The sequence below is a fragment of the Oncorhynchus keta genome, chromosome 3 (assembly GCF_023373465.1).
Source record: "Oncorhynchus keta strain PuntledgeMale-10-30-2019 chromosome 3, Oket_V2, whole genome shotgun sequence".
Classification (NCBI taxonomy): Eukaryota; Metazoa; Chordata; class Actinopteri; order Salmoniformes; family Salmonidae; genus Oncorhynchus; species Oncorhynchus keta.
Window position 1 is genome coordinate 26,493,717 of NC_068423.1, and position 24,528 is coordinate 26,518,244.

At 53.0% G+C, this 24,528-nt stretch overlaps 1 protein-coding gene across 1 annotated transcript; it reads right to left on the reverse strand.

Annotated features, from left to right (window-relative positions):
- Positions 1 to 1,489: 1,489 nt before the first annotated feature.
- oit3 (oncoprotein induced transcript 3) lies at positions 1,490 to 23,277 on the reverse strand (the record flags this gene model as incomplete). The annotated part of the gene is given in 14 exon segments (XM_052485932.1): positions 1,490 to 1,778; positions 1,909 to 2,008; positions 4,584 to 4,675; positions 5,828 to 5,992; positions 6,299 to 6,466; positions 11,547 to 11,653; positions 11,656 to 11,706; positions 12,290 to 12,412; positions 13,503 to 13,625; positions 14,262 to 14,372; positions 19,554 to 19,710; positions 23,051 to 23,161; positions 23,163 to 23,231; positions 23,233 to 23,277. Coding segments are annotated over 14 exon segments (1,593 nt in total), but the record flags the coding sequence as incomplete, so codon positions are not given.
- Positions 23,278 to 24,528: the final 1,251 nt, after the last annotated feature.

Here is a 24,528-nt window from a genome sequence, read left to right on the forward strand (position 1 = left end):
GTCTGGTGGTGGTGGTGGCCTGGTGGTGGTGGTGGTGGCCTGGTGGTGGTGGTAGTCTGGTGCTGGTGGTGGTAGTCTGGTGGTGGCCTGGTGGTGGTGTTAGTCTGGTGGTGGTGGTTGCCTGGTGGTGGTGGTGGCCTGGTGGTGGTGGTCTGGTGGTGGTGGTGGTGGCCTGGTGGTGGTGGTGGCCTGGTGATGGTGGTGGCCTGGTGGTGGTGGTGGCCTGGTGGTGGTGGTGGTCTGGTAGTGGTGGTGGTGGTGGTGGCCTGGTAGTGGTGGTGGTGGTGGTGGTGGCCTGGTGGTGGTGTTAGTCTGGTGGTGGTGGTTGCCTGGTGGTGGTGGTGGCCTGGTGGTGGTGGTGGCCTGGTGGTGGTGGTCTGGTGGTGGTGGTGGTGGCCTGGTGGTGGTGGTGGCCTGGTGATGGTGGTGGCCTGGTGGTGGTGGTGGCCTGGTGGTGGTGGTGGTCTGGTAGTGGTGGTGGTGGTGGTGGCCTGGTAGTGGTGGTGGTGGTGGTGGTGGCCTGGTGGTGGTCTGGTGGTGGTGGTGGTGGTGGCCTGGTGGTGGTGGTGGTGGTGGTGGCCTGGTGGTGGTGGTGGCCTGGTGGTGGTGGTGGCCTGGTGGTGGTGGTGGTGGTGGTGGTGGTGGCCTGGTGGTGGTGGTGGTGGTGGTGGTGGTGGCCTGGTGGTGGTGGTGGTGGTGGTGGTGGCCTGGTGGTGGTGGTGGTGGTGGTGGTGGTGGTGGCCTGGTGGTGGTGGTGGTGGCCTGGTAGTGGTGGTGGTGGCCTGGTAGTGGTGGTGGTGGTGGTGGTGGTGGTGGTGGCCTGGTGGTGGTGGTGGTGGTAGTCTGGTGGTGGTGGGCTGGTGGTGGTGGTGGTGGCCTGGTGGTGGTGGTGGTGGCTTGGTAGTGGTGGTGCTGGTGGTGGTAGTCTGGTGGTGGCCTGGTGGTCTGGTGGTGGTGGTGGTGGTGGTGGTGGTGGTGGTGGTGGTGGTGGTGGTGGCCTGGTGGCCTGGTGGTGGTGGTGCTGGTGGTGGTGGTCTGGTGGTGGTGGTGGTGGTGGCCTGGTAGTGGTGGTGCTGGTGGTGGTAGTCTGGTGGTGGTCTGGTGGTGGTGGTGGTGGTGGTGGCCTGGTGGTGGTGGTGGTGGTGGTGGCCTGGTGGTGGTGGTGGGGTGGTGGTGGTGGTCTGGTGGTGGTGGTGGCCTGGTAGTGGTGGTGCTGGTGGTGGTAGTGGTAGTCTGGTGGTGGTGGTGGTGGTGGCCTGGTAGTGGTGGTGCTGGTGGTGGTGGCCTGGTGGTGGTGGTGGTGGTGGTGGGCTGGTGGTGGTGGTGGCCTGGTGGTGATGGTTGTCTGGTGGTGGTGGTGCTGGTGGTGGTGGCCTGGTGGTGGTGGTGGTGGTGGCCTGGTGGTGGTGGTAGTGGTGGTCTGGTATTGGGGTGGTCTGATGTCTCAGTCTGGCAGAATGTGTATGGGTCCTCCACTCAGGAGAAAATGCTGGTCATGCTCCTACAATATATATCTCTGTATCTATTGTATCTATTTCTATGTTTGCAATGGTGCAGTTGTGAGATGGCCTGAAGGTGGTATGGAGGTGCCACGGCGGTCTGATGTCTCAGTCTGGCAAGATGCGTATGGGTCCTCCACTCAGCACGTGATGCTGGTCCCAGTCCTCCTGTTCCTCCTCTGTCCTCCACAGTTCCCGACGCAGACGCCCTCTACAGCCCTGAGAACAGCGGGAGTCTCCTGCCCCACACACCAACACACGACAGTGCAGGAACACCTCCTGTTGACACACACGCAGATAGACACGTGGATACGCACGTAGATACAGAACATAGACACGCACACACATCAGACACACACACACACTGAACAGGCCAGCTGGCTCCCGGGGGGTGTCTGTTCTTACTGACCTTGTTGTCCTTGCCAACAAACTTGAAGACGGGAACCTGGTAGTGTTTGGATAGCTGGTCCTTAGCAGAGTACTGACGCACCATTTCATCTGAGATACACCTAAACACACAATATAGGGTTAGAGAGGAGGAGAGAAGAGGAAATAGGGGAGAGAGGGGAGGAGCGAAAGAAGAGAAGTGGAGGAGGGAGAGAGTAGGGGAGGGGAGGAGGAGAAGGGGAGGAGGGAGAGAGGAGGGGAGGGGAGGAGGAGAAGGGGAGGAGGGAGAGAGGAGGGGAAGGGGAAGGGGAGGAGGGAGAGAGGAGGGGAAGGGAGGAGGGGAAGGGGAGGAGGGAGAGTGGAGGGGGAGGAGGGAGAGTGGAGGGGAGAGAAGGGGGGAAGGGGAGGAGGGAGAGAGGAGGGGAGAGAAGAGGGGAAGGGGAGGAGGGAGAGAGGAGGGGAGAGAAGGGGAGGAGGGAGAGAGGAGGGGAGAGAAGAGGAGGAGGGATAGGAGGGGGGAGAAGAGGAGGAGGGGATGAGGGGAGGTGAGGAGAGAAGATGAGGTGGAGAGGAGAGAGAGAGGAGGGGCAGTGTGGAGAGAAGAGGAGTAGGGGAGGAGGGGAAGTAGCGAGAGAAGATGAAGAAGGGGAGGAGGAGAGGGGCACAATGAGGGCAGGATATTATAGGAGGAGATAATAGTTATGCTGACAACCCACACCTTGTCTTAACAAGCTACTCCGTCTTAACACATTACTCACTGACCCACACCCTGTTTTAACAAGCTACTCAGTCTTAACACAATACCCACTGACCCACACCCTGTTTTAACAAGCTACTCCGTCTTAACACAATACCCACTGACCCATACCCTGTCTTAACAAGCTACTCCGTCTTAACACAATACCCACTGACCCACACCCTGTTTTAACAAGCTACTCCGTCTTAACACAATACCCACTGACCCACACCCTGTTTTAACAAGCTACTCAGTCTTAACACAATACCCACTGACCCACACCCTGTTTTAACAAGCTACTCCATCACTGTTAGCTATAGCTGCCTTTATGCCTTTATATATGGCACCCTATTCCCTATGGGCCCTGGTCCTATTCCCTATGGGCCCTGGTCCTATTTCCTATGGGCCCTGGTCCTATTCCCTATGGGCCCTGGTCCTATTCCATATGGGCCCTGGTCCTATTCCATATGGGCCCTGGTCCTATTCCATATGGGCCCTGGTCCTATTCCCTATGGGCCCTGGAACTATTCCCTATGGGCCCTGGAACTATTCCCTACGGGCCCTGGTCCTATTCCCTATGGGCCCTGGTCCTATTCCCTATGGGCCCTGGTCCTATTCCCTATGGGCCCTGGAACTATTCCCTACAGGCCCTGGTCCTATTCCCTACGGGCCCTGGTCCTATTCCCTATGGGCCCTGGTCCTATTCCCTATGGGCCCTGGTCCTATTCCCTATGGGCCCTGGTCCTATTCCCTATGGGCCCTGGTCCTATTCCCTATGGGCCCTGGTCCTATTCCCTATGGGCCCTGGTCCTATTCCCTATGGGCCCTGGTCCTATTCCCTATGGGCCCTGGAACTATTCCCTACGGGCCCTGGTCCTATTCCCTATGGGCCCTGGTCCTATTCCCTATGGGCCCTGGTCCTATTCCCTATGGGCCCTGGTCCTATTCCCTATGGGCCCTGGAACTATTCCCTATGGGCCCTGGAACTATTCCCTATGGGCCCTGGAACTATTCCCTATGGGCCCTGGTCCTATTCCCTATGGGCCCTGGTCCTATTCCCTATGGGCCCTGGTCCCATTCCCTATGGGCCCTGGTCCTATTCCCTATGGGCCCTGGTCAATAGTAGTGCACTATAGAAGGAATTGGAAGCCCTTTGGGATGCAGAGTGACTGTTTGTAAAGACATGGCTAGTGAGTGACCTCACTTTGTCAGCCAATCATGATCTTCTCTTAACAGCCCAAATGGCACCCTATTCCCTACGGGCCCTGGTCTAAAGTAATGCACTATATAGGGAATAGGGGATGCAATCTCTGAAGTATCAAGGAGAAGTGTTTTGTTGGAAACATTTTATAGATAGTCCTGATAGAGCAGGGTGTGTGTGTGTTTGTATATATATATATATGTGTGTGTGTGTGTGTGTGTATATATATATATGTGTCTGTCCGTCTGTCTGGTCATTGTCACAGATTTCCCTTTTGTGTATTCTCTGGAACTAGTATTTCCGTCCGTCCGTCCGTCCGCCAGTCCGTCCGTCCGCCAGTCCGTCCGTCCGTCCGTCCGTCCGTCTGTCTGTCCGTCCGTCCGTCTGTCCGTCCGTCCGTCCGTCCGCCAGTCCGTCCGTCCGCCAGTCCGTCCGTCCGTCCGTCCGCCCGCCCGCCCGCCAGTCCGTCCGTCCGTCCGTCCGTCCGCCAGTCCGTCCGTCCGCCAGTCCGTCCGTCCGTCCGTCCGTCCGCCCGTCCGCCAGTCCGTCCGTCCGCCAGTCCGTCCGTCCGTCCGTCCGTCCGTCGTAACCAGTTGTATTTCTGTCCGTCGTAACCAGTTGTATTTCTGTCCGTCGTAACCAGTTGTATTTCTGTCGGCAGGATTGATCCATTGACTTTGGAGTAAACACCACTGTCCCCAGTCTCGTCCTCCCGTCATGCTGATACAGTATATAATGTACATGGTAGTATAGTACCCACCCGTCTTTGATGAGGTAGTATTTGAGAGCCTGGTCTGCCTTGGCGCTGGGGGTAGCAAAGCAGCTCTCCACCAGAGCTGACAAACCCTCCACCTATAGTAAGTCAAGCACAAGTCAAATTTGTAAAGTGAGTAAACTTAAAGTAGAGTACAACATGTGACACATAAAAGAGCTTATTAAAATCCTGGAAATGGAAATCTTAAATTGTCAAATAAATGTATCAGTCAATAAAGTATGATCCACAAAAACTGAAGATCTTTATTGATCCGTGATATGGAGACAACAGAGATGTGGTCACACTGGTTGAGTCCCAAATGACACCCTGTTCCCTATATAGTGCACTACTTTAGACCAGAACCCTATTCCCTATACAGTGCACTACTTTAGACCAGGGCCCTATGGCACCCTGTTTCCTATATAGTGCACTACTTTAGACCAGGGCCCTATGGCACCCTGTTCCCTATATAGTGCACTACTTTAGACCAGAGCCCTATGGCACCCTGTTCCCTATATAGTGCACTACTTTAGACCAGGGCCCTATGGCACCCTGTTCCCTATATAGTGCACTACTTTAGACCAGGGCCCTATGGCACCCTGTTCCCTATATAGTGCACTACTTTAGACCAGAACCCTATTCCCTATACAGTGCACTACTTTAGACCAGAGCCCTATGGCACCCTGTTCCCTATATAGTGCACTACTTTAGACCAGGGCCCTATGGCACCCTGTTCCCTATATAGTGCACTACTTTAGACCAGAGCCCTATGGCACCCTGTTCCCTATATAGTGCACTTCTTTAGACCAGAACCCTATTCCCTATACAGTGCACTACTTTAGACCAGAGCCCTATGGCACCCTGTTCCCTATATAGTGCACTACTTTAGACCAGAGCCCTATGGCACCCTGTTCCCTATATAGTGCACTACTTTAGACCAGAGCCCTATGGCACCCTGTTCCCTATATAGTGCACTTCTTTAGACCAGAACCCTATTCCCTATACAGTGCACTACTTTAGACCAGAGCCCTATGGCACCCTGTTCCCTATATAGTGCACTATATACACTCTTAGAAAAAGAAAAAAAAAATCCAAAAGGGGTTCTAAAGGGTTCTATCTGGAACCAAAAATGGTTCTTGAAAGGGTTTTCCTATGGGGACAGCCCATGAACCCTTTTAGTTTCTAGAGTGTAGGGCTTTGGTTAACAGTAGTGCACTACATAGGGTGCCATTTGGGATTCAGTACAGTACCTTCTCCCTGGGTTCCACCCCGAAGAACAGTGAGTCGTGTAGACGTAGTTGGGGTGGAGCCCGGTAGGGCTCAGAGAACTCAGCACTCTTAAACAGCTCCAGAGAGAAGGGGAACAGGCCCTGGGAGTGGCCTGCTAGCTCTAGGGCGGAGCTACGGAGACTGGCCTGGGATGAGAGAGAGAAATTAAATTACACCTACTTAATTTAAAAATGCAATTTAAAGTTGCTCAAGCAACCTTTATAAAAAAAAAACTGAACGAAATAGATAAAATCAAAGAAATAAAACAATGAAAAAGGGATAATGATAATTAAATTGCTGAATAAAATAGCAAGCTAAAAGGTGTGTTTCCAAACATCATTTAAAGGAAAACCAATAGTTTTATTCCATAGCATTTTGTATGTTGGACTTTTATTTTGAAATAACTGAGTTTAAGAGGAAGTACTAAAAGAAGCATTCAATCACCCTCTTACCTGGTAACCGTCGGAGACCTCGTAGTGTCGTGGGAATTCACAGGTGACAGGTAACAGCAGTTTGGAGGTCCTGACAATCATATCCCGGTTACTACCGGACCACGGTCCTGGGCTGGACTTCGGAAGACCTGTCACTAAATTGGTACCCACTATCTTGTCATCTGTCACCTGGGATGGGAATCAATCAACCAATCATTTACTCCTGAGGAGGTGAACTATTGCACCCAAAACATGTATAACCACTGGGATTACTAGTTTGACCCTGCTGGTCATCTATGAACGTTTGAATGTCTTGAAAAACGATTTAGCTTAAATGACCATGTGCTGGTCATCTATGAACATTTGAACATTTTGAAGAACCATCTGGCCTAAATGCCTGTACTCTTAATTTCCACCGGCACAGCCAGAAGAGGACTGGCCCACCCCTCGGAGCCTGGCTCCTCTCCAAGTTTCTTCCTAGGTTCCCTGCCTTTCTAGGGAGTTTTTCCAAGCCACCGTGCTTCTACATCTGCATTGCTTGCTCTCTGGTGTTTTAGGCTTGGCTTCTTGTACAGCACTTTGTGACAACTGCTGATGTAAAAAGGGCTTTATAAAATACATTTGATGGAATCAACATCCAACATTTTAAGGCTGTAAATCAAATCCGTGTTTACCCTCTTACTGCTTGTATTTCACTTCAGTCGTGCTGTTTCCCAATTACACTACGTGATGTCATGAAAACAATACAAGTAACTCTGTCTGTGGTCCATATTGGTCCCGGTCCCCTGGGCTGTAGAATCCCTACTGGCCTGTAGAATCAGTCAAGACTAATTCATCCACAGTGGAAGGAGACACAAAGAAGGTAGGTCCTCCACTAGAGGGCCGCAGGTCCTGAAGCTGAACCTGTGTAAGGGTAAGGTCTAGGATGTAGGGGCTAGGGTCTAGGATGTAGGGGCTAGGGTGTAGGATGTAGGGGGAAGGATGTAGGATGTAGGGGCTAGGGTCTAGGATGTAAGGGCTAGGGTCTGGTCTAGTGTCTAAGGACTAGGGTGTAGGATGTAGGGGCTAGGGTGTAAGGGCTAGGGTGTAGGATGTAGGATGTAGGGGCTAGGGTCTAGGCATGGGGCTAGGGTCTAGGCATGGGGCTAGTGTCTAAGCTAGGGTGAAGGGCTAGGGTATAGGGATAGAGGCTAGGCTCGGGTGTAGGGGTTAGGGTATAAGGGATAGGGGCTAGGCTAGGGGCTAGGGTGTAAGCTAGTGGTGTAAGGGCTAGGGTCTAAGCTAGGGTGTAAAGGCTAGGGGCTAGACTAGGGGCTAGGCTAGGGTGTAAGGGCTAGGGACTATGGTCTAAGCTAGAGTGTAAGGGCTAGGGGCTAAGCTAGGGTGTAAAGGCTAGGGTCTAAGCTAGGATGTAGGGGCTAGGGTCTAAGATAGGGTGTAATGGCTAGGGCTAGGCTAGGGTGTAATGGCTAGGGCTAGGCTAGGGTGTAATGGCTAGGGGCTAGGCTAGGGTGTAATGGCTAGGGCTAGGCTAGGGTGTAATGGCTAGGGGCTAGGCTAGGGTGTAAGGGCTAGGGTCTAGGCTAGGGTGTAAGGGCTAGGGACTATGGTCTAAGCTAGAGTGTAAGGGCTAGGGGCTAAGCTAGGGTGTAAAGGCTAGGGTCTAAGCTAGGATGTAGGGGCTAGGGTCTAAGCTAGGGTGTAAAGGCTAGGGGCTAGGCTAGGGTGTAAAGGCTAGGGTCTAGGATGTAGGGGCTAGTGTCTAGGATGTAGTGGCTAGGGTCCAGGATGTAGGGCTAGGATCTAGGATGTAGGGGCTATGGTGTATGAGTTAGGGGCTAGGGTCTAGGATGTAGGGGCTAGGGTGTAGGATGTAGGGGCTAGGGTGTAGGATGTAGGGGCTAGGGTGTAGGATGTAGGGGCTAGGGGCTAGGATGTAAGGGCTAGGGTCTGGTCTAGTGTGTAAGGACTAGGGTGTAGGATGTAGGGGCTAGGGTGTAGGGCTAGGGTGTAGGATGTAGGATGTAGGATGTAGTGGCTAGGGTCTAGGCATGGGGCTAGGGTATAAGGGATAGAGGCTAGGCTAGGGTGTAGGGGCTAGGGTATAAGGGATAGGGGCTAGGGTCTAAGCTAGGATGTAGGGGCTAGGGTCTAAGCTAGGGTGTAAAGGCTAGGGGCTAGGCTATGGTTTAAGGGCTAGGGTCTAGGCTAGGGTGTAAGGGCTAGGGACTAGGGTCTAAGATAGAGTGTAAGGGCTAGGGCTAAGCTAGGGTGTAAAGGCTAGGGTCTACGCTAGGATGTAGGGGCTAGGGTCTAAGCTAGGGTGTAAAGGCTAGGGGCTAGGCTATGGTGTAATGGCTAGGGTCTAGGCTAGGGTGTAAGGGCTAGGGTCTAGGCTAGGGTGTAAGGGCTAGGGACTAGGGTCTAAGCTAGAGTGTAAGGGCTAGGGGCTGAGCTAGGGTGTAAAGGCTCGGGGCTAAGATAGAGTGAAGGGTCTCGGGTGTAGAGGCTAGGGTCTAGGATGTAGGGGCTAGGGTGTAGGATGTAGGGGGTAGGATGTAGGGGCTGTAAAGGCTAGGGTCTAGGATGTAGGGGCTAGGGGTAGGATGTAGGGGCTAGGGGCTAGGATGTAGGGGCTTGGGGCTAGGATCTAGGCTAGGGTGAAGGCACTAGGGTGTAAAGGCTAAGGTGTAGATGCTTGGGTTTAAAGGCTACGGTGTAGGGGATAGGGTGTATGCATTTCTCTACGGCTGGCCATGCTTTCCTCCTGGCTACCCCAACCCCGTCCAACAGCTCTGCACCCCTCTCAGCTACTTGCCCGAGCCTCCCCAGCTTCTCCTTCACCCAAATCCAGATCGCAGATGTTCTGAAAGAGCTGGAAAACCTGGACCAGTACAAATCAGCTGGGCTAGACAATCTGGACCCTCTTTCTGAAACTATCTGCCGCAGTCATCCCCCTCTTCAAAGGGGTAACGTTCTAGTCCCAAACTGTTACAGACCTCTATCCATCCTGCCCTTCCCTGCCCTGCCCTGCCTCTAGACCCAAACTGTTACAGACCTCTATCCATCCTGCCCTGCCTATCTAAAGTCTTCGAAAACAAAGTTAATAAACAGATCACTGAGCATTTCGAATCCCACCGTACCTTCTCCGCTGTGCAATCCGGCTTCCGAGCCGGTCACGGGTGCACCTCAGCCACGCTCAAGGTACTAAACTATATCATAACCGGCATCGATAAAAGACAGTACTGTACAGCCGTATTCATCAACCTGGCCAAGGCTTCCAACTCTGTCAATCACCACATTCGTATTGGCAGACTCAACAGCCTTGGTTTCTCATATGACTGCCTCACTTGGTTCACCAACAATTTCTCAGAATTCAGTGTGTAAAATCGGAGGGCCTGTTGTCCGGACCTCTGGCAGTCTCTATGGGGGTACCACAGGGTTCAATTCTCGGGCCGACTCTTTTCTTTATATACATCAATGATGTCGCTCTTGCTGCGGGTGATTCCCTGATCCACTTCTACGCAGACGACACCATTCTGTATACATCTGGCCCTTCTGTGGACACTGTGCTATCTAACCTCCAAACGAGCTTCAATGCCATATAACACTCCTTCTGTGGCCTCCAACTGCTCTTTAAACACTAGCAAAACCAAATGCATGCTTTTCAATCGTTCGCTGCCCGACTAGCATCACTACTCTGGACGGCTCTGACGTAGAATATGTGGACATCTATAAGTACCTAGGTGTCTGGCTAGACTGTAAACTCTACTCCCAGACTCATATCAAACATCTCCAATCCAAAATCAAATCTAGAATCGGCTTTCTATTTCGCAACAAAGCCTCCTTCACTCATGCCGCCAAACTCACCCTGGTAAAACTGACTGGAACGAATTGCAAAAATCGCTGAAGCTGGAGACATTTCCCTCACCAACTTTAAGCATCAGCTGTCAGAGCAGCTAATAGATCGCTGCAGCTGTACATAGCCCATCTGTAAATAGCCCACTCAATCTACCTACCTCATCCCCATATTGTTCTTATTTACTTTGCTGCTCTTTTGCACACCAGTATCACTACTTACACACCATCATCTGCTCATCTATCACTCCAGTGTTAATCTGCTAAATTGTAATTACTTTGCTACTATGGCCTATTTATGGCCTTACCTCCTCACGCCATTTGCACACTGTATATAGACTTTTTTTTCTACTGTGTTATTGACTGTACGCTTGTTTATTCCATGTGTAACTCTGTGTTTTTGTTTGTGTTGCACTGCTTTGCTTCATCTTGGCCAGGTCGCAGTTGTAAATGAGAACCGACCTACCTGGTTAAATAAAGGAGAAATAAAATAAATATGGGCTAGGGGCTAAGGTGTAGGGGCTCGGGGCTAGTGTCAAGGCTAGATTCTAGGGCCTAGGGTAGGGGCTAGATTCTAGGGCTAGATTCTAGGGGCTAGGGTAGGGCTACATTCTAGGGTCAAGGGTAGGGCTAGATTCTAGGGGCTAGATTCTAGGGGCTAGGGTAGGGGCTATATTCTAGGGTCAAGGGTAGGGGCTAGATTCTAGGGGCTAGGCTAGGGTAAGGGCTAGATTCTAAAGCCTAGTGGCAAGGCTAGGGTAAGGGCTAGATTCTAGGGGCTAGGGCCTAGTGTATAGGCTAGGGTAAGGGCTAGATTCTAGGGGCTAGGGTCTAGTGTATAAGCTAGGTTAGGGGCTAGATTCTAGGGGCTAGGGTAGGGGCTAGATTCTAGGGGCTAGGGTAGGGGCTAGATTCTAGGGGCTAGGGAAGGGGCTGTATTCTAGGGGCTAGGATAGGGGCTAGAATCTAAGGGTTAGGTAGGGGCCAGATTCTAGGGGCTAGGGTAGGGCTATATTCTAGGGTAGGGGCTAGAATCTAAGGGTTAGGGTAGGGGCTAGATTCTAGGGGCTAGGGTAGGGGTTAGATTCTAGGGGCTAGGGTAGGGCCAGATTCTAGGGGCTAGGGAAGGGGCTGTATTCTAGGGGCTAGGATAGGGGCTAGAATCTAAGGGTTAGGGTAGGGGCTAGATTCTAGGGGCTAGGGTAGGGCTATATTCTAGGGTAGGGCTAGAATCTAAGGGTTAGGTAGGGGCTAGATTCTAGGGGCTAGGGTAGGGGTTAGATTCTAGGGGCTAGGGTAGGGGCTATATTCTACGGGATAGGGTAGGGCTATATTCTACGGGCTAGGGTAGGGGCTAGATTCTAGGGGCTAGGGTAGGGGCTAGATTCTAGGGGCTAGGGTCTAGTCCTACCTCCACTACTGTTCCACAGGTCTTGAGGCTGAAGCCGAGATTGATGTGTGTTCCGTTGGAGACGCCGCGGCATGACGAGTTGGACAGGGAGAGTTCCAGGCCCCCACCAGGTCCTTTAGAACCGACACCTTAATGGAGCTGCTGCTACACTGCACTGGGACTGGACACACACACACACACAGACAGACAGACAGACAGACAGACAGACAGACAGACAGACAGACAGACAGACAGACAGACAGACAGACAGACAGACAGACAGACAGACAGACAGACACACAGACACACAGACACACAGACACACAGACACACAGACACACAGACACACAGACACACAGACACACAGACACACAGACACACAGACACACAGACACACAGACACACAGACACACAGACACACAGACACACAGACACACAGACACAGACACAGACACAGACACACAGACACAGACACACAGACACAGACACACAGACACAGACACACAGACAGACAGACAGACAGACAGACACACAGACAGACAGACAGACAGACAGACAGACAGACAGACAGACAGACAGACAGACAGACAGACAGACAGTAGAATGTGTTAAACATGGGTTGGACAGGATGAGTTCCAGGTCCCTTACTAGGTCCTGTATGGAGCTGCTGCCACACGACACATGACCATACAGGTGAAGAGTTTCAGTTAACTGCACAGGGACTGGAAGATACAACCCACATCACACACACTCTCTGGTCTCACCCTGGCATGTGCGTTTGTCATCCCCCAGCTCCAGTCCTCGGGGACAGTGACAGTGATAGGAGTCCTGTAGTACAGAGCAACCATGGCTACAGCCTCCGTTGTTGTTGTAGCACCCTGCTATCTCTACAGAAAGAGGAGAGGAGATAGAGGAGGAGGGAGAGGAGGAAGAGTAGAGGAGGAGGGAGAGGAGGAAGAGTAGGGGAGGGGAGAGGGAAAAGAGGAGAGAGGGGGAGAGGAAGAAGAGGAGGAGAGGGGGAGAGGAGGAGGAGGAGGGGAGGGGGAGAGGAAGAAGAGGAGGAGAGGGGGAGAGGAAGAAGAGGAGGAGAGGGGGAGAGGGGGAGAGGAGGAGGAGGAGAGGAAGGGGAGGGGGAGAAAGGAGGGGGAAGAAGAGGGAGAGGAAGGGGAGGAAGAAGAGGGGAGGGGAAGAGGGAGAGGAGGGGGAGTGGAAGGGGAGGAAGAGGAGAAAGTAGGGAGGGGAAGAGGGAGAGGAGGGGGAGTGGAAGGAAGAGGAGAAAGGAGGGAGAAGAAGAGGGAGAGGGGAGGAAGAGGGATGAGGAGGAAGAAGAGGGAGAGGGGAAGGAGAGGAAGAGGGGGAGGCGGGGAAAGAATAGGGAGAGAGGAGGAAGAGGAGGGGAGAAGGAGGTATAAAGGACGAGGGGGGAAGAATAGGGAGAGAGGAGGAAGAGGAGGGGAGAAGGAGGTATAAAGGACGAGGAGGTGGAGGGGGAAAGAATAGGGAGAGAGGAGGAAGAGGAGGAAGAGGAGGGGAGGGGGAAAGAATAGGGAGAGAGGAGGAAGAGGAGGAAGAGGTGGGGAGAAGGAGGTATAACGGACGAGGAGGGGGAGGGGGGAAAGAATAGGGAGAGAGGAGGAAGAGGAGGTATAAAGGACGAGGAGGGGGAGGGGGGAAAGAATAGGGAGAGAGGAGGAAGAGGAGGTATAAAGGACGAGGAGGGGGAGGGGGGAAAGAATAGGGATAGAGGAGGAAGGGGAGGGGAGGAGGAGGTATAAAGGATGAGGAGGGGGAGGGGGATAACACTTTAGGAGGAGGAGTTTGCACTTTTGGAACTATTCCAATGGTTCTCAATATAGTGAAAGATGACGAATGCTATTTGAACCCTACTGTGTTCCAGATATTACACACAGAGCATTATGGGTACTGTAGTACATTATGCTACTGTAACTTTCCACCCACATGGTGGTTTGACTCTACCTTTGCAGTTGCGTCCATCCTCCTCCAGAACCCTGCCTGGTCCACACTCACACTGTCTGGACCCCTTGGTGTTCACACATACCTCCTTACAACCTCCGTTCCCCTGCTCACACTCATTCACATCTGGAGAGGAGTCAGTGAGCAGACACACACAGACAGACACAGACACACACAGACAGACACAGACACACACAGACAGACACAGCAGTGAGGAGAGATCACAGGACAAAAAAGGAGGAGATTTTGATAGGGGAGGTAGAGAGGTAGAGAGAGGTCGAGAGAGGTAGAGGGGGGTAGAGAGAGAGAGAGAGAGAGAGAGAGAGAGAGAGAGAGAGAGAGAGAGAGAGAGAGAGAGAGAGAGACAGAGACAGAGACAGAGAGACAGAGAGACAGAGAGACAGAGAGACAGAGAGAGAGAGAGAGAGAGAGAGAGAGAGAGAGAGAGAGAGAGAGAATTTCTCAGCGTAGTAGGGAGAGTGATTTGGTTGGTAGGTGGAGAGTATGATAATAACAGTTCTCAAGCTATCAGGGTTTTCATAGCACGCTTGTCACCCACCATTAGACTAGGATGTAGTGAAGGCTCCCTCCCTCCCGCCACCCACACACCCATCTCTGGCTGGCTGGCACATGTCTCCTCCTCTTCTCGTGAATTAATGACTCAGCACATTCAGTCAGCCCCCCCACCTCCCTCTCTCCCCCTCTCTCTCCCCCTCTCCCCCCCTCTCTCCCCCTCTCTCTCCCCCCTCTCTCCCCTCTCACCGAGACATGTCTGTCTATCTGGTCCCAGGGTGGTTCCAGCAGCACAGCGGCAGTCCGACTCCGGACACTGAGGTCCACTGCACTCCACCTCATCACATATGTCATAGAAATCTACAGGACACACAGGACATGTAGAGGGAGGTGAGGTCTACCACAGAACACACAGAACATGTAGATGGAGGTGAGGTCTACCACAGAACATGTAGAGGGAGGTGAGGTCTACCACAGAACACACAGAACATGTAGAGGGAGGTGAGGTCTACCACAGAACATACAGAACATGTAGAGGGAGGTGAGGTCTACCACAGAACATACAGAACATGTAGAGGGAGGTGAGGTCTACCACAGGACATGTAGAGGGAGGTGAGGTCTACCACAGAACACACAGAACATGTAGAGGGAGGTGAGGTCTACCACAGAACACACAGAACATGTAGAGGGAGGTGAGGTCTACCACAGAACATACAGAACATGTAGAGGGAGGTGAGGTCTACCACAGAACATGTAGAGGGAGGTGAGGCCTACCACAGAACACACAGAACATGTAGAGGGAGGTGAGGTCTACCACAGAACATACAGAACATGTAGATGGAGGTGAGGTCTACCACAGAACATACAGGACATGTAGATGGAGGTGAGGTCTACCACAGAACATACAGAACATGTAGATGGAGGTGAGGTCTACCACAGAACATACAGGACATGTAGATGGAGGTGAGGTCTACCACAGAACATACAGAACATGTAGAGGGAGGTGAGGTCTACCACAGAACATACAGAACATGTAGATGGAGGTGAGGTCTACCACAGAACATACAGAACATGTAGATGGAGGTGAGGTCTACCACAGAACATACAGGACATGTAGATGGAGGTGAGGTCTACCACAGAACATACAGAACATGTAGAGGGAGGTGAGGTCTACATGTAGAGGAGGTGAGGTCACAGAACATACAGGACATGTAGATGGAGGTGAGGTCTACTACAGAACATACAGAACATGTAGATGGAGGTGAGGGTCTACCACAGAACACACAGAACATGTAGATGGAGGTGAGGTCTACTACAGAACATACAGAACATGTAGAGGGAGGTGAGGTCTACCACAGAACACACAGAACATGTAGAGGGAGGTGAGGTCTACCACAGAACATGTAGAGGGAGGTGAGGTCTACCACAGAACATGTAGAGGGAGGTGAGGTCTACCACAGAACATGTAGAGGGAGGTGAGGTCTACCAGAGAACATGTAGAGGGAGGTGAGGTCTACCACAGAACATGTAGAGGGAGGTGAGGTCTACCAGAGAACATGTAGAGGGAGGTGAGGTCTACCACAGAACATGTAGAGGGAGGTGAGGTCTACCACAGAACATGTAGAGGGAGGTGAGGTCTACCAGAGAACATGTAGAGGGAGGTGAGGTCTACCACAGAACATGTAGAGGGAGGTGAGGTCTACCACAGAACATGTAGATGGAGGTGAGGTCTACCACAGAACATGTAGAGGGAGGTGAGGTCTACCAGAGAACATGTAGAGGGAGGTGAGGTCTACTACAGAACATGTAGAGGGAGGTGAGGTCTACTACAGAACATGTAGAGGGAGGTGAGGTCTACTACAGAACATGTAGAGGGAGGTGAGGTCTACCAGAGAACATGTAGATGGGAGGTGAGGTCTACTACAGAACATGAACAGAGGGAGGTGAGGTCTACTACAGAACATGTAGAGGGAGGTGAGGTCTACTACAGAACATGTAGAGGAGGTGAGGTCTACTACAGAACATGTAGAGGGAGGTGAGGTCTACCACAGAACATGTACAGAACATGTAGAGGGAGGTGAGGTCTACCACAGAACATGTAGATGGAGGTGAGGTCTACCACAGAACATGTAGAGGGAGGTGAGGTCTACCAGAGAACATGTAGAGGAGGTGAGGTCTACTACAGAACATGTAGAGGGAGGTGAGGTCTACTACAGAACATGTAGAGGGAGGTGAGGTCTACTACAGAACATGTAGAGGGAGGTGAGGTCTACTACAGAACATGTAGAGGAGGTGAGGTCTACTACAGAACATGTAGAGGGAGGTGAGGTCTACAGAACCACAGAACATGTAGAGGGAGGTGAGGTCTACCACAGAACATGTAGATGGAGGTGAGGTCTACTACAGAACATGTAGAGGAGGTGAGGTCTACTACAGAACATACAGAACATGTAGATGGAGGTGAGGTCTACCACAGAACATGTAGAGGGAGGTGAGGTCTACCACAGAACATACAGAACATGTAGAGGGAGGTGAGGTCTACCACAGAACATGTAGAGAGGGAGGTGAGGTCTACCACAGAACATGTAGAGGGAGGTGAGGTCTACCACAGAACATACAGAACATGTAGAGGGAGGTGAGGTCTACCACAGAACATACCACAGAACATGTAGGGATGAGGTCTACCACAGAGGGAGGTGAGGTCTACCACAGAACATACCACAGAACATGTAGAGGGAGGTGAGGTCTACCACAGAACATACAGAACATGTAGAGGGAGGTGAGGTCTACCACAGAACATACAGAACATGTAGAGAACATGGAGGTGAGGTCTACCACAGAACATACAGAACATGTAGATGTCTACCACAGAACATGTAGAGGGAGGTGAGGTCTACCACAGAACATGTAGATGGAGGTCTACCACAGAACATGTAGAGGAGGTGAGGTCTACCACAGAACATGTAGAGGGAGGTGAGGTCTACCACAGAACATGTAGAGGGAGGTGAGGTCTACCACAGAACATACAGAACATGTAGAGGGAGGTGAGGTCTACCACAGAACATACAGAACATGTAGAGGGAGGTGAGGTCTACCACAGAACATACAGAACATGTAGAGGGAGGTGAGGTCTAATACAGAACATGTAGAGGGAGGTGAGGTCTACCACAGAACATGTAGAGGGAGGTGAGGTCTACCACAGAACATGTAGAGGGAGGTGAGGTCTACCACAGAACATACAGAACATGTAGAGGGAGGTGAGGTCTACCACAGAACACAGAACATGTAGAGGGAGGTGAGGTCTACCACAGAACATGTAGAGGAGGTGAGGTCTACCACAGAACATAGGAGGCAGGTACCACAGAACAGTGAGGTCTACCACAGGACAGAGAGGAGGTGAGGTCTACCACAGAACATACAGAACATGTAGGGAGGTGAGGTCTACCACAGAACAGAGAGGGAGGTGAGGTCTACCACAGAACATGTAGAGGAGGTGAGGTCTACCAGAACATACAGAACATGTAGAGGGAGGTGAGGTCTACCACAGAACATACAGAACATGGAGGTGAGGTCTACCACAGAACATACAGAACATGAGGTTCACAGGACATGTAGGGAGGTGAGGTCTACCACAGAACATACAGAACATGTAGATGGAGGTGAGGTCTACCACAGAACATGTAGAGGGAGGTGAGGTCTACCACAGAACATACCACAGAACATGTAGAGGGAGGTGAGGTCTACCACAGAACATGTAGAGAACATGTAGAGGTGAGGTCTACCACAGAACATACAGAACATGTAGAAGGAGGTGAGGTCTACCACAGGACACACAGAATATGTAGATGGAGGTGAGGTCAACCACATCTACACAGAAACAAATAAACATGGTAACATGTTGGGAACTTCATACCACATTCATAAACCATACATTTCATACCACATTCATAAACCATATATTTCATACCACATTCATCAACCATATATTTCATACCACATTCATCAACCATACATTTGATACCACATTCATCAACCATACATTTCATACCACATTCATCAACCATACATTTCATACCACATTCATCAACCATACATTTCATACCACATTCATAAACCATACATTTCATACCACATTCATCAACCATAAATTTCATACCACATTCATAAACCATACCACATTCATCAACCATACATTTCATACCACATTCATCAACCATACATTTCATACCACATTCACAAACCATACATTTCATACCACATTCACAAACCATACATTTCATACCACATTTACAAACCATACATTTCATACCACATTCACAAACCATACATTTCATACCACATTCACAAACCATACATTTCATACCACATTCATAAACCATACATTTCATACCACATTTATCAACCATAAATTTCATACCACATTCATAAACCATACCACATTCATCAACCATATATTTCATACCACATTCATCAACCATACATTTCATACCACATTCATCAACCATACATATCATACCACATTCATCAACCATACATTTCATACCACATTCATCAACCATACATTTCATACCACATTCATCAACCATACATTTCATACCACATTCATAAACCATACATTTCATACCACATTCATCAACCATACATTTCATACCACATTCATCAACCATACATTTCATACCACATTCATCAACCATACATTTCATACCACATTCATCAACCATACATTTCATACCACATTCATCAACCATACATTTCATACCACATTCATAAACCATACATTTCATACCACATTCACAAACCATACATTTCATACCACATTCACAAACCATACATTTCATACCACATTCATAAACCATACATTTCATACCACATTCATAAACCATACATTTCATACCACATTCATCAACCATACATTTCATACCACATTCATCAACCATACATTTCATACCACATTCATCAACCATACATTTCATACCACATTCATAAACCATACATTTCATACCACATTCATAAACCATACATTTCATACCACATTCATAAACCATACATTTCATACCACATTCACCAACCATACATTTCATACCACATTCACCAACCATACATTTCATACCACATTCACAAACCATACATTTCATACCACATTCACAAACCATACATTTCATACCACATTCACAAACCATACATTTCATACCACATTCACAAACCATACATTTCATACCACATTCACAAACCATACATTTCATACCACATTCACAAACCATACATTTCATACCACATTCACAAACCATACATTTCATACCACATTCACAAACCATACATTTCATACCACATTCATAAACCATACATTTCATACCACATTCATCAACCATACATTTCATACCACATTCATCAACCATACATTTCATACCACATTCATAAACCATACATTTCATACCACATTCATAAACCAGACAGACAGACAGACAGACAGACAGACAGACAGACAGACAGACAGACAGACAGACAGACAGACAGACAGACAGACAGACAGATTCATCAACCGTCCACAGTAGACATGGAAGCAGACAGACGGTCTGGGCAGATTCACAACCATACATATCCTCCTGTACCAGGCCTTCACATCAACACTGGCATTCCACTGGCAACAGTTACTATTGAAGCTGGCACACACAGGAAGGGTCATGATACCATCCTGGGGCTACAGGGGGAGGGGAGGGAGAGGGGAGAGGGGAGGGGGAGGGGGAGAGGGGGAGGGGAGAGGAGGAGAGGAGGATCAAGGAGGAGAGGGGTAGAGGAGGGGAGGGGGAGGGGTAGAGGAGGGAGGCGGGGAGGGGAGAGGAGGGACAGGAGGAAGGGGAGGAGGACATTCAGAGGGGGGAGGGGGGTAGAGGAGGGGTCCATAGGAGGGGGAGAGGGATACAGGATAGGAGGGGACAAAGGGGGACATTTCAGGGACAGAGGGGGACAGGAGGAGATTCACAAAGGAGGAGGGAGAGGAGGAGGGGGAGACCACATTCACAAAGGAGGAGAGAGGAGGACATTCACAAACCATAGGATACCACATTCACAAACCATACATTTAGAGGGGGAGGGACAAGGGGATAGAGGAGGGGGGAAGAGGAGGAGAGGGGGAGAGGACATTCATCAACCATACATGGGGATAGGACATTCGGGGAAGAGGGAGGGGAGGAGAGGATCAAGGATACATTTCATACCACATTCATAGAGAACATTTCATAGCAGGAGATAAAGGAGGAGACAGACAGACAGAGAGACAGACAGACAGAGGGACAGACAGACAGGAGAAGGACAGACAGAGAGGACAGACGTACGTCCACAGAGGAGGAGACGGGGGGAAGAGGGTAGAGAGGGGCCTTCACAGGAGAGAAGGGGAGAGGAGGAGATGGGGCATTCCACAACAGGGAGAGGAACAGATGGGGAGAGCTGGCAGACACAGGAAGAGGGGGACCATCCTGGGGCTAGGGGGAGAGGGGGAGGGGAGAGGGGAGAGGGGGGGGGGAGAGGGGAGAGGGGGGGGAGGGGGAGAGGAGGAGAGGAGGAGAGGGAGGAGAGGGGAGAGGAGGGGAGGGGGAGGGGTAGAGGAGGGGAGGCGGGAGGGGGAGAGGAGGAGAGGAGGAGAGGGGGAGAGGAGGAGAGGGGTAGGGAGGGGAGGGGGGGGGGAGGGGGGAGAGGGGAGAGGAGGGGGAGGGGGAGAGGAGGGAGGGGGAGAGGAGGAGAGGGGGAGGAGAGGAGAGGGGGAGAGGGGGAGAGGAGGAGAGGGGGAGAGGAGGAGGGGGAGAGGAGGAGAGGGGGGGGGGAGAGGGGAAGAGGAGGAGAGGAGGAGGGGAAGAGGGAGATGGAGGAGACGGGAGAGGGTGAGAGGGGGAGGGGAGAAGGGGAGAGGAGGAGACGGGAGAGGAGGAGGGGGGGAGGGAGGAGATGGGGAGAGGAGAGATGGGGAGAGGAGGAGACGGGGGAAGAGGGGGAGGGGGAGAGGGGAAGAGGAGGGAGGGGGAGAGGAGGAGAGGGGGGGGGAGGGGGAGGAGAGGGGGAGAGGAGGAGAGGGGGGAGGGGGAGAGGAGGAGACGGGGAGAGGGGGAGGGGGGAGGGGGAGAAGGAGGGGAGGAGAGGGGAAGAGGGGGAGGGGGAGAGGAGGAGACGGGGAGAGGGGTGAGAGGGGGGGAGGGGAGAAGGGGGAGAGGAGGAGATGGGGAGAGGAGGAGAGGGAAGAGGAGTGGGAGGGGAGACGGGGAAGAGGGGGGAGGGGGAGAGGGGGAAGAGGGGGGGGGGGAGAGGGGGAGAGGGAGGGATGGGGAGAGGGGGGGAGAGGGGGAGAGGAGGAGATGGGGAGAGGGGGAGGGGAAGAGGAGGGAGAGGGGGAGAGGAGGAGAGGAGAGGGGGGAGAGGAGGAGAGGAGAGAGGGGGAGAGGGAGGAGAGGGGGAGAGGGAAGAGGGGGAGGGGGAGAGGGGGAGGAGGAGAGGAGGAGAGGGGGAGGGGGAGAGGAGGAGAGGGGGGAGGGGGAGAGGGGAAGAGGGAGAGAGGGGGAGGAGAGGGAGGGTGGGAGGGGAGAGGAGGAGACGGGGAGAGGGTGAGAGGGGAAGAGGGGGGAGGGGGAGAAGGGGGAGAAGGGGGAGAGGAGGAGATGGGGAGAGGAGGAGACAGGAGGAGAGGGAGAGGAGGAGATGGGGAGAGGAGGAGACGGGGAAGAGGGGGAGGGGGAGAGGAGGAGATGGGGAGAGGGGGAGGGGAAGAGGGGGGAGAGGGGGAGAGGGGAAGAGGGGGGAGGGGGAGAGGGGGAGGGGGAGAGGAGGAGAGGGGGAGAGGGGAAGAGGGGAAGAGGAGGAGAGGGGAAGAGGGGAAGAGGGGAAGAGGGGAAGAGGGGAGGGGGAGGGGAGAGGGAGGGAGGGAGAGGAGGAGACGGGGAGAGGAGAGGGGGAGACGGGAGAGAGGAGGAGAGGGGGAGAGGGGGAGAGAGGAGGGGAAGAGGGGGAGGGGGAGGGGGGAGGGGGAGGGGGAGGGAAGAGGGGGAGGGGAGAGGGGGAGAGGGGGAGAGGAGGAGAGGGGGAGAGGGGAGAGGAGGAGAGGGGAGAGAGGGGGGAGGGGGGAGGGGGGAAGAGGGGGGGAGAGGGGAGATGGGGAGGGGAAGATGGGGAGGAGGAGAGGGGGAGAGGGGAAGATGGGAAGAGAGGGAAAGATGGGGAGAGGGGGAGAGGGGAAGATGGGAAGAGGGGAAGAGGGGGGGAGGGGGAGGGAGGGGGAGAGGGAAGAGGGGGAGGGGGAGAGGGAAGAGGGGAGAGGAGGAGATGGGAGAGGGGAAGATGGGGAGAGGAGGAGAGGGGGAGAGGGGAAGATGGGGAGAGGGGAAGATGGGGAGAGGGGGAGAGGGGAAGATGGGGAGAGAGGAAGATGGGGAGAGGGGGAGAGGGGAAGATGGGGAGAGGGAAGATGGGGAGAGGGGGAGATGGGGAGAGGAGAGGGGGAGACGGGAGAGAGGAGGAGAGGGGGAGAGGGGGAGAGGGGAAGATGGGGAGAGGGGGAGAGGGGAAGATGGGGAGAGGGGGAGAGGGGGAGATGGGGAGAGGGGGGAGACGGGAGAGAGGAGGAGAGGGGGAGACGGGAGAGAGGAGGAGAGGGGAGACGGGGAGAGGAGGAGAGGGGGAGAGGGGAAGATGGGGGAGGGGAAGATGGGGGGAGAGGGGGGAGAGGGGGAGATGGGGAGATGGGGAGAGGGGGAGAGGGGGAGATGGGGAGATGGGGAGAGGAGGAGAGGAGAGGGGGAGACGGGGAGAGAGGAGGAGATGGGGAGAGGGGAAGATGGGGGGAGGGAAGATGGGGAGAGGAGGAGAGGAGAACACCTACTGTTAATTTGCTGGAAGTTGACGCACGTGGAGCCACTCAGATCAAGAGAACATAAAGTGCCACAACGGCAGGTAGACTGGCAGTTTAGTTCAGCATTTTTTTGTATCGTCCGGGGCACACAGGGTTTGAACCAGCAACCTTCTGTCTGCTGGTCCGCTCTAACCTCTAGTCTACTAACCTGTGGGTGGCTCCCATTGAGCCAGATGGGGGCGGTTCCACAGTGGTTCTCTTCGATGCAGAAAGTAGGCATGGCGTCTCCGGCCATCCCTGTGAAGCGGTACCACTCCCCCTGACACACGGCTGTCACACAGGGGCACACTGCCAGATGAGTGGTTGACATGGTACTCTGTATTACGCCGAAGGCTCATTCAGAGAGATGTAGGCAGAACACGGGTCCAGAGCATGGAGGGGGGAGGAGGGGTGGGGGAGGGGTGGGGGGAGGGGGAGAGGAGAGGCGAGGAGACAGGTGGAGGGAGAGGAGAGGGGAGAGAGGTGGGGGAGAGGAGAGAAGAGAGGTGGGGGAGAGGAGAGAAGAGAGGTGGGGGAGAGGAGAGAAGAGAGGTGGGGGGAGAGGAGAGAGGTGGGGGGAGAGGAGAGAGGTGGGGGAGAGGAGAGAAGAGAGATGGGGGAGAGGGAGAGGTGGGGCATAGGAGAGGAGAGAGGTGGGGGAGAGGAGAGGTGGGCATAGGAGAGAGGTGGGGGGAGGAGGAGAGAAGAGAGATGGGGAGAGGAGACATGGGGGCATATTTAGAGGAGACGCGCTTTAGGGAGAGGAGAGGAGAGAGGTGGAGGGAGAGAGATGAGAGAGGTGGGGGAGAGGAGAGAAGAGAGGTGGGGGGAGAGAGAAGAGAGTGTATTAGAGAGAGAAGAGAGGGGTGGGGGAGAGTGAGAGAAGAGAGGTGGGGGAGAGGAGAGAGGTGGGGGAGAGGAGATGCAGGTTTAGATAAGAAGATATAGATGGGGAGAGGAGAGAGGTGGGGGAGAGGAGAGGAGATATGGGGGGAGAGGAGAGAGAAGTGAGATGGGGGAGAGAGAAGAGAGGTGGGGGGAGAGGAGAGAAGAGAGGTGGGGAGAGGAGAGAAGAGAGGTGGGGAGATTAGAGAGGTGGGGGAGAGAGAGAAGAGAGGTGGGGGAGAGGAGAGAAGAGAGGTGGGGGAGAGGAGAGAAGAGAGGTGGGGAGAGGGAGAGGAGAGAAGTGAAGAGGAGAGAGGTGGGGGAGAGGGAGAGGAGAGAGGTGGGGGAGAGGAGAGAAGAGAGGTGGGGGAGAGGAGAGAAGAGAGGTGGGGGGAGAGGAGAGAAGAGAGGTGGGGGGGAGAGGAGAGAAGAGAGGTGGGGGAGAGGAGAGAGGTGGGGGGGAGAGGAGAGAGGTGGGGGGGAGAGGAGAGAAGAGAGATGGGGAGAGGAGAGGTGGGGGGAGAGGAGAGAAGAGGGGTGGGGGGAGGAGAGAAGAGAGATGGGGGAGAGGGAGAGAAGAGAGGTGGGGGAGAGGAGAGAAGAGAGATGGGGGAGAGGAAGAAGAGAGATGGGGGAGAGGAGAGAGGTGGGAGAGGAGAGAAGAGAGATGTGGGGGGGAGAGGAGAGAAGAGAGGTGGGGAGAGGAGAGGAGAGAAGGAAGAGGGAGAGAGGGAGGGGAGAGGGGGAGAGAAGAGGAGAGAG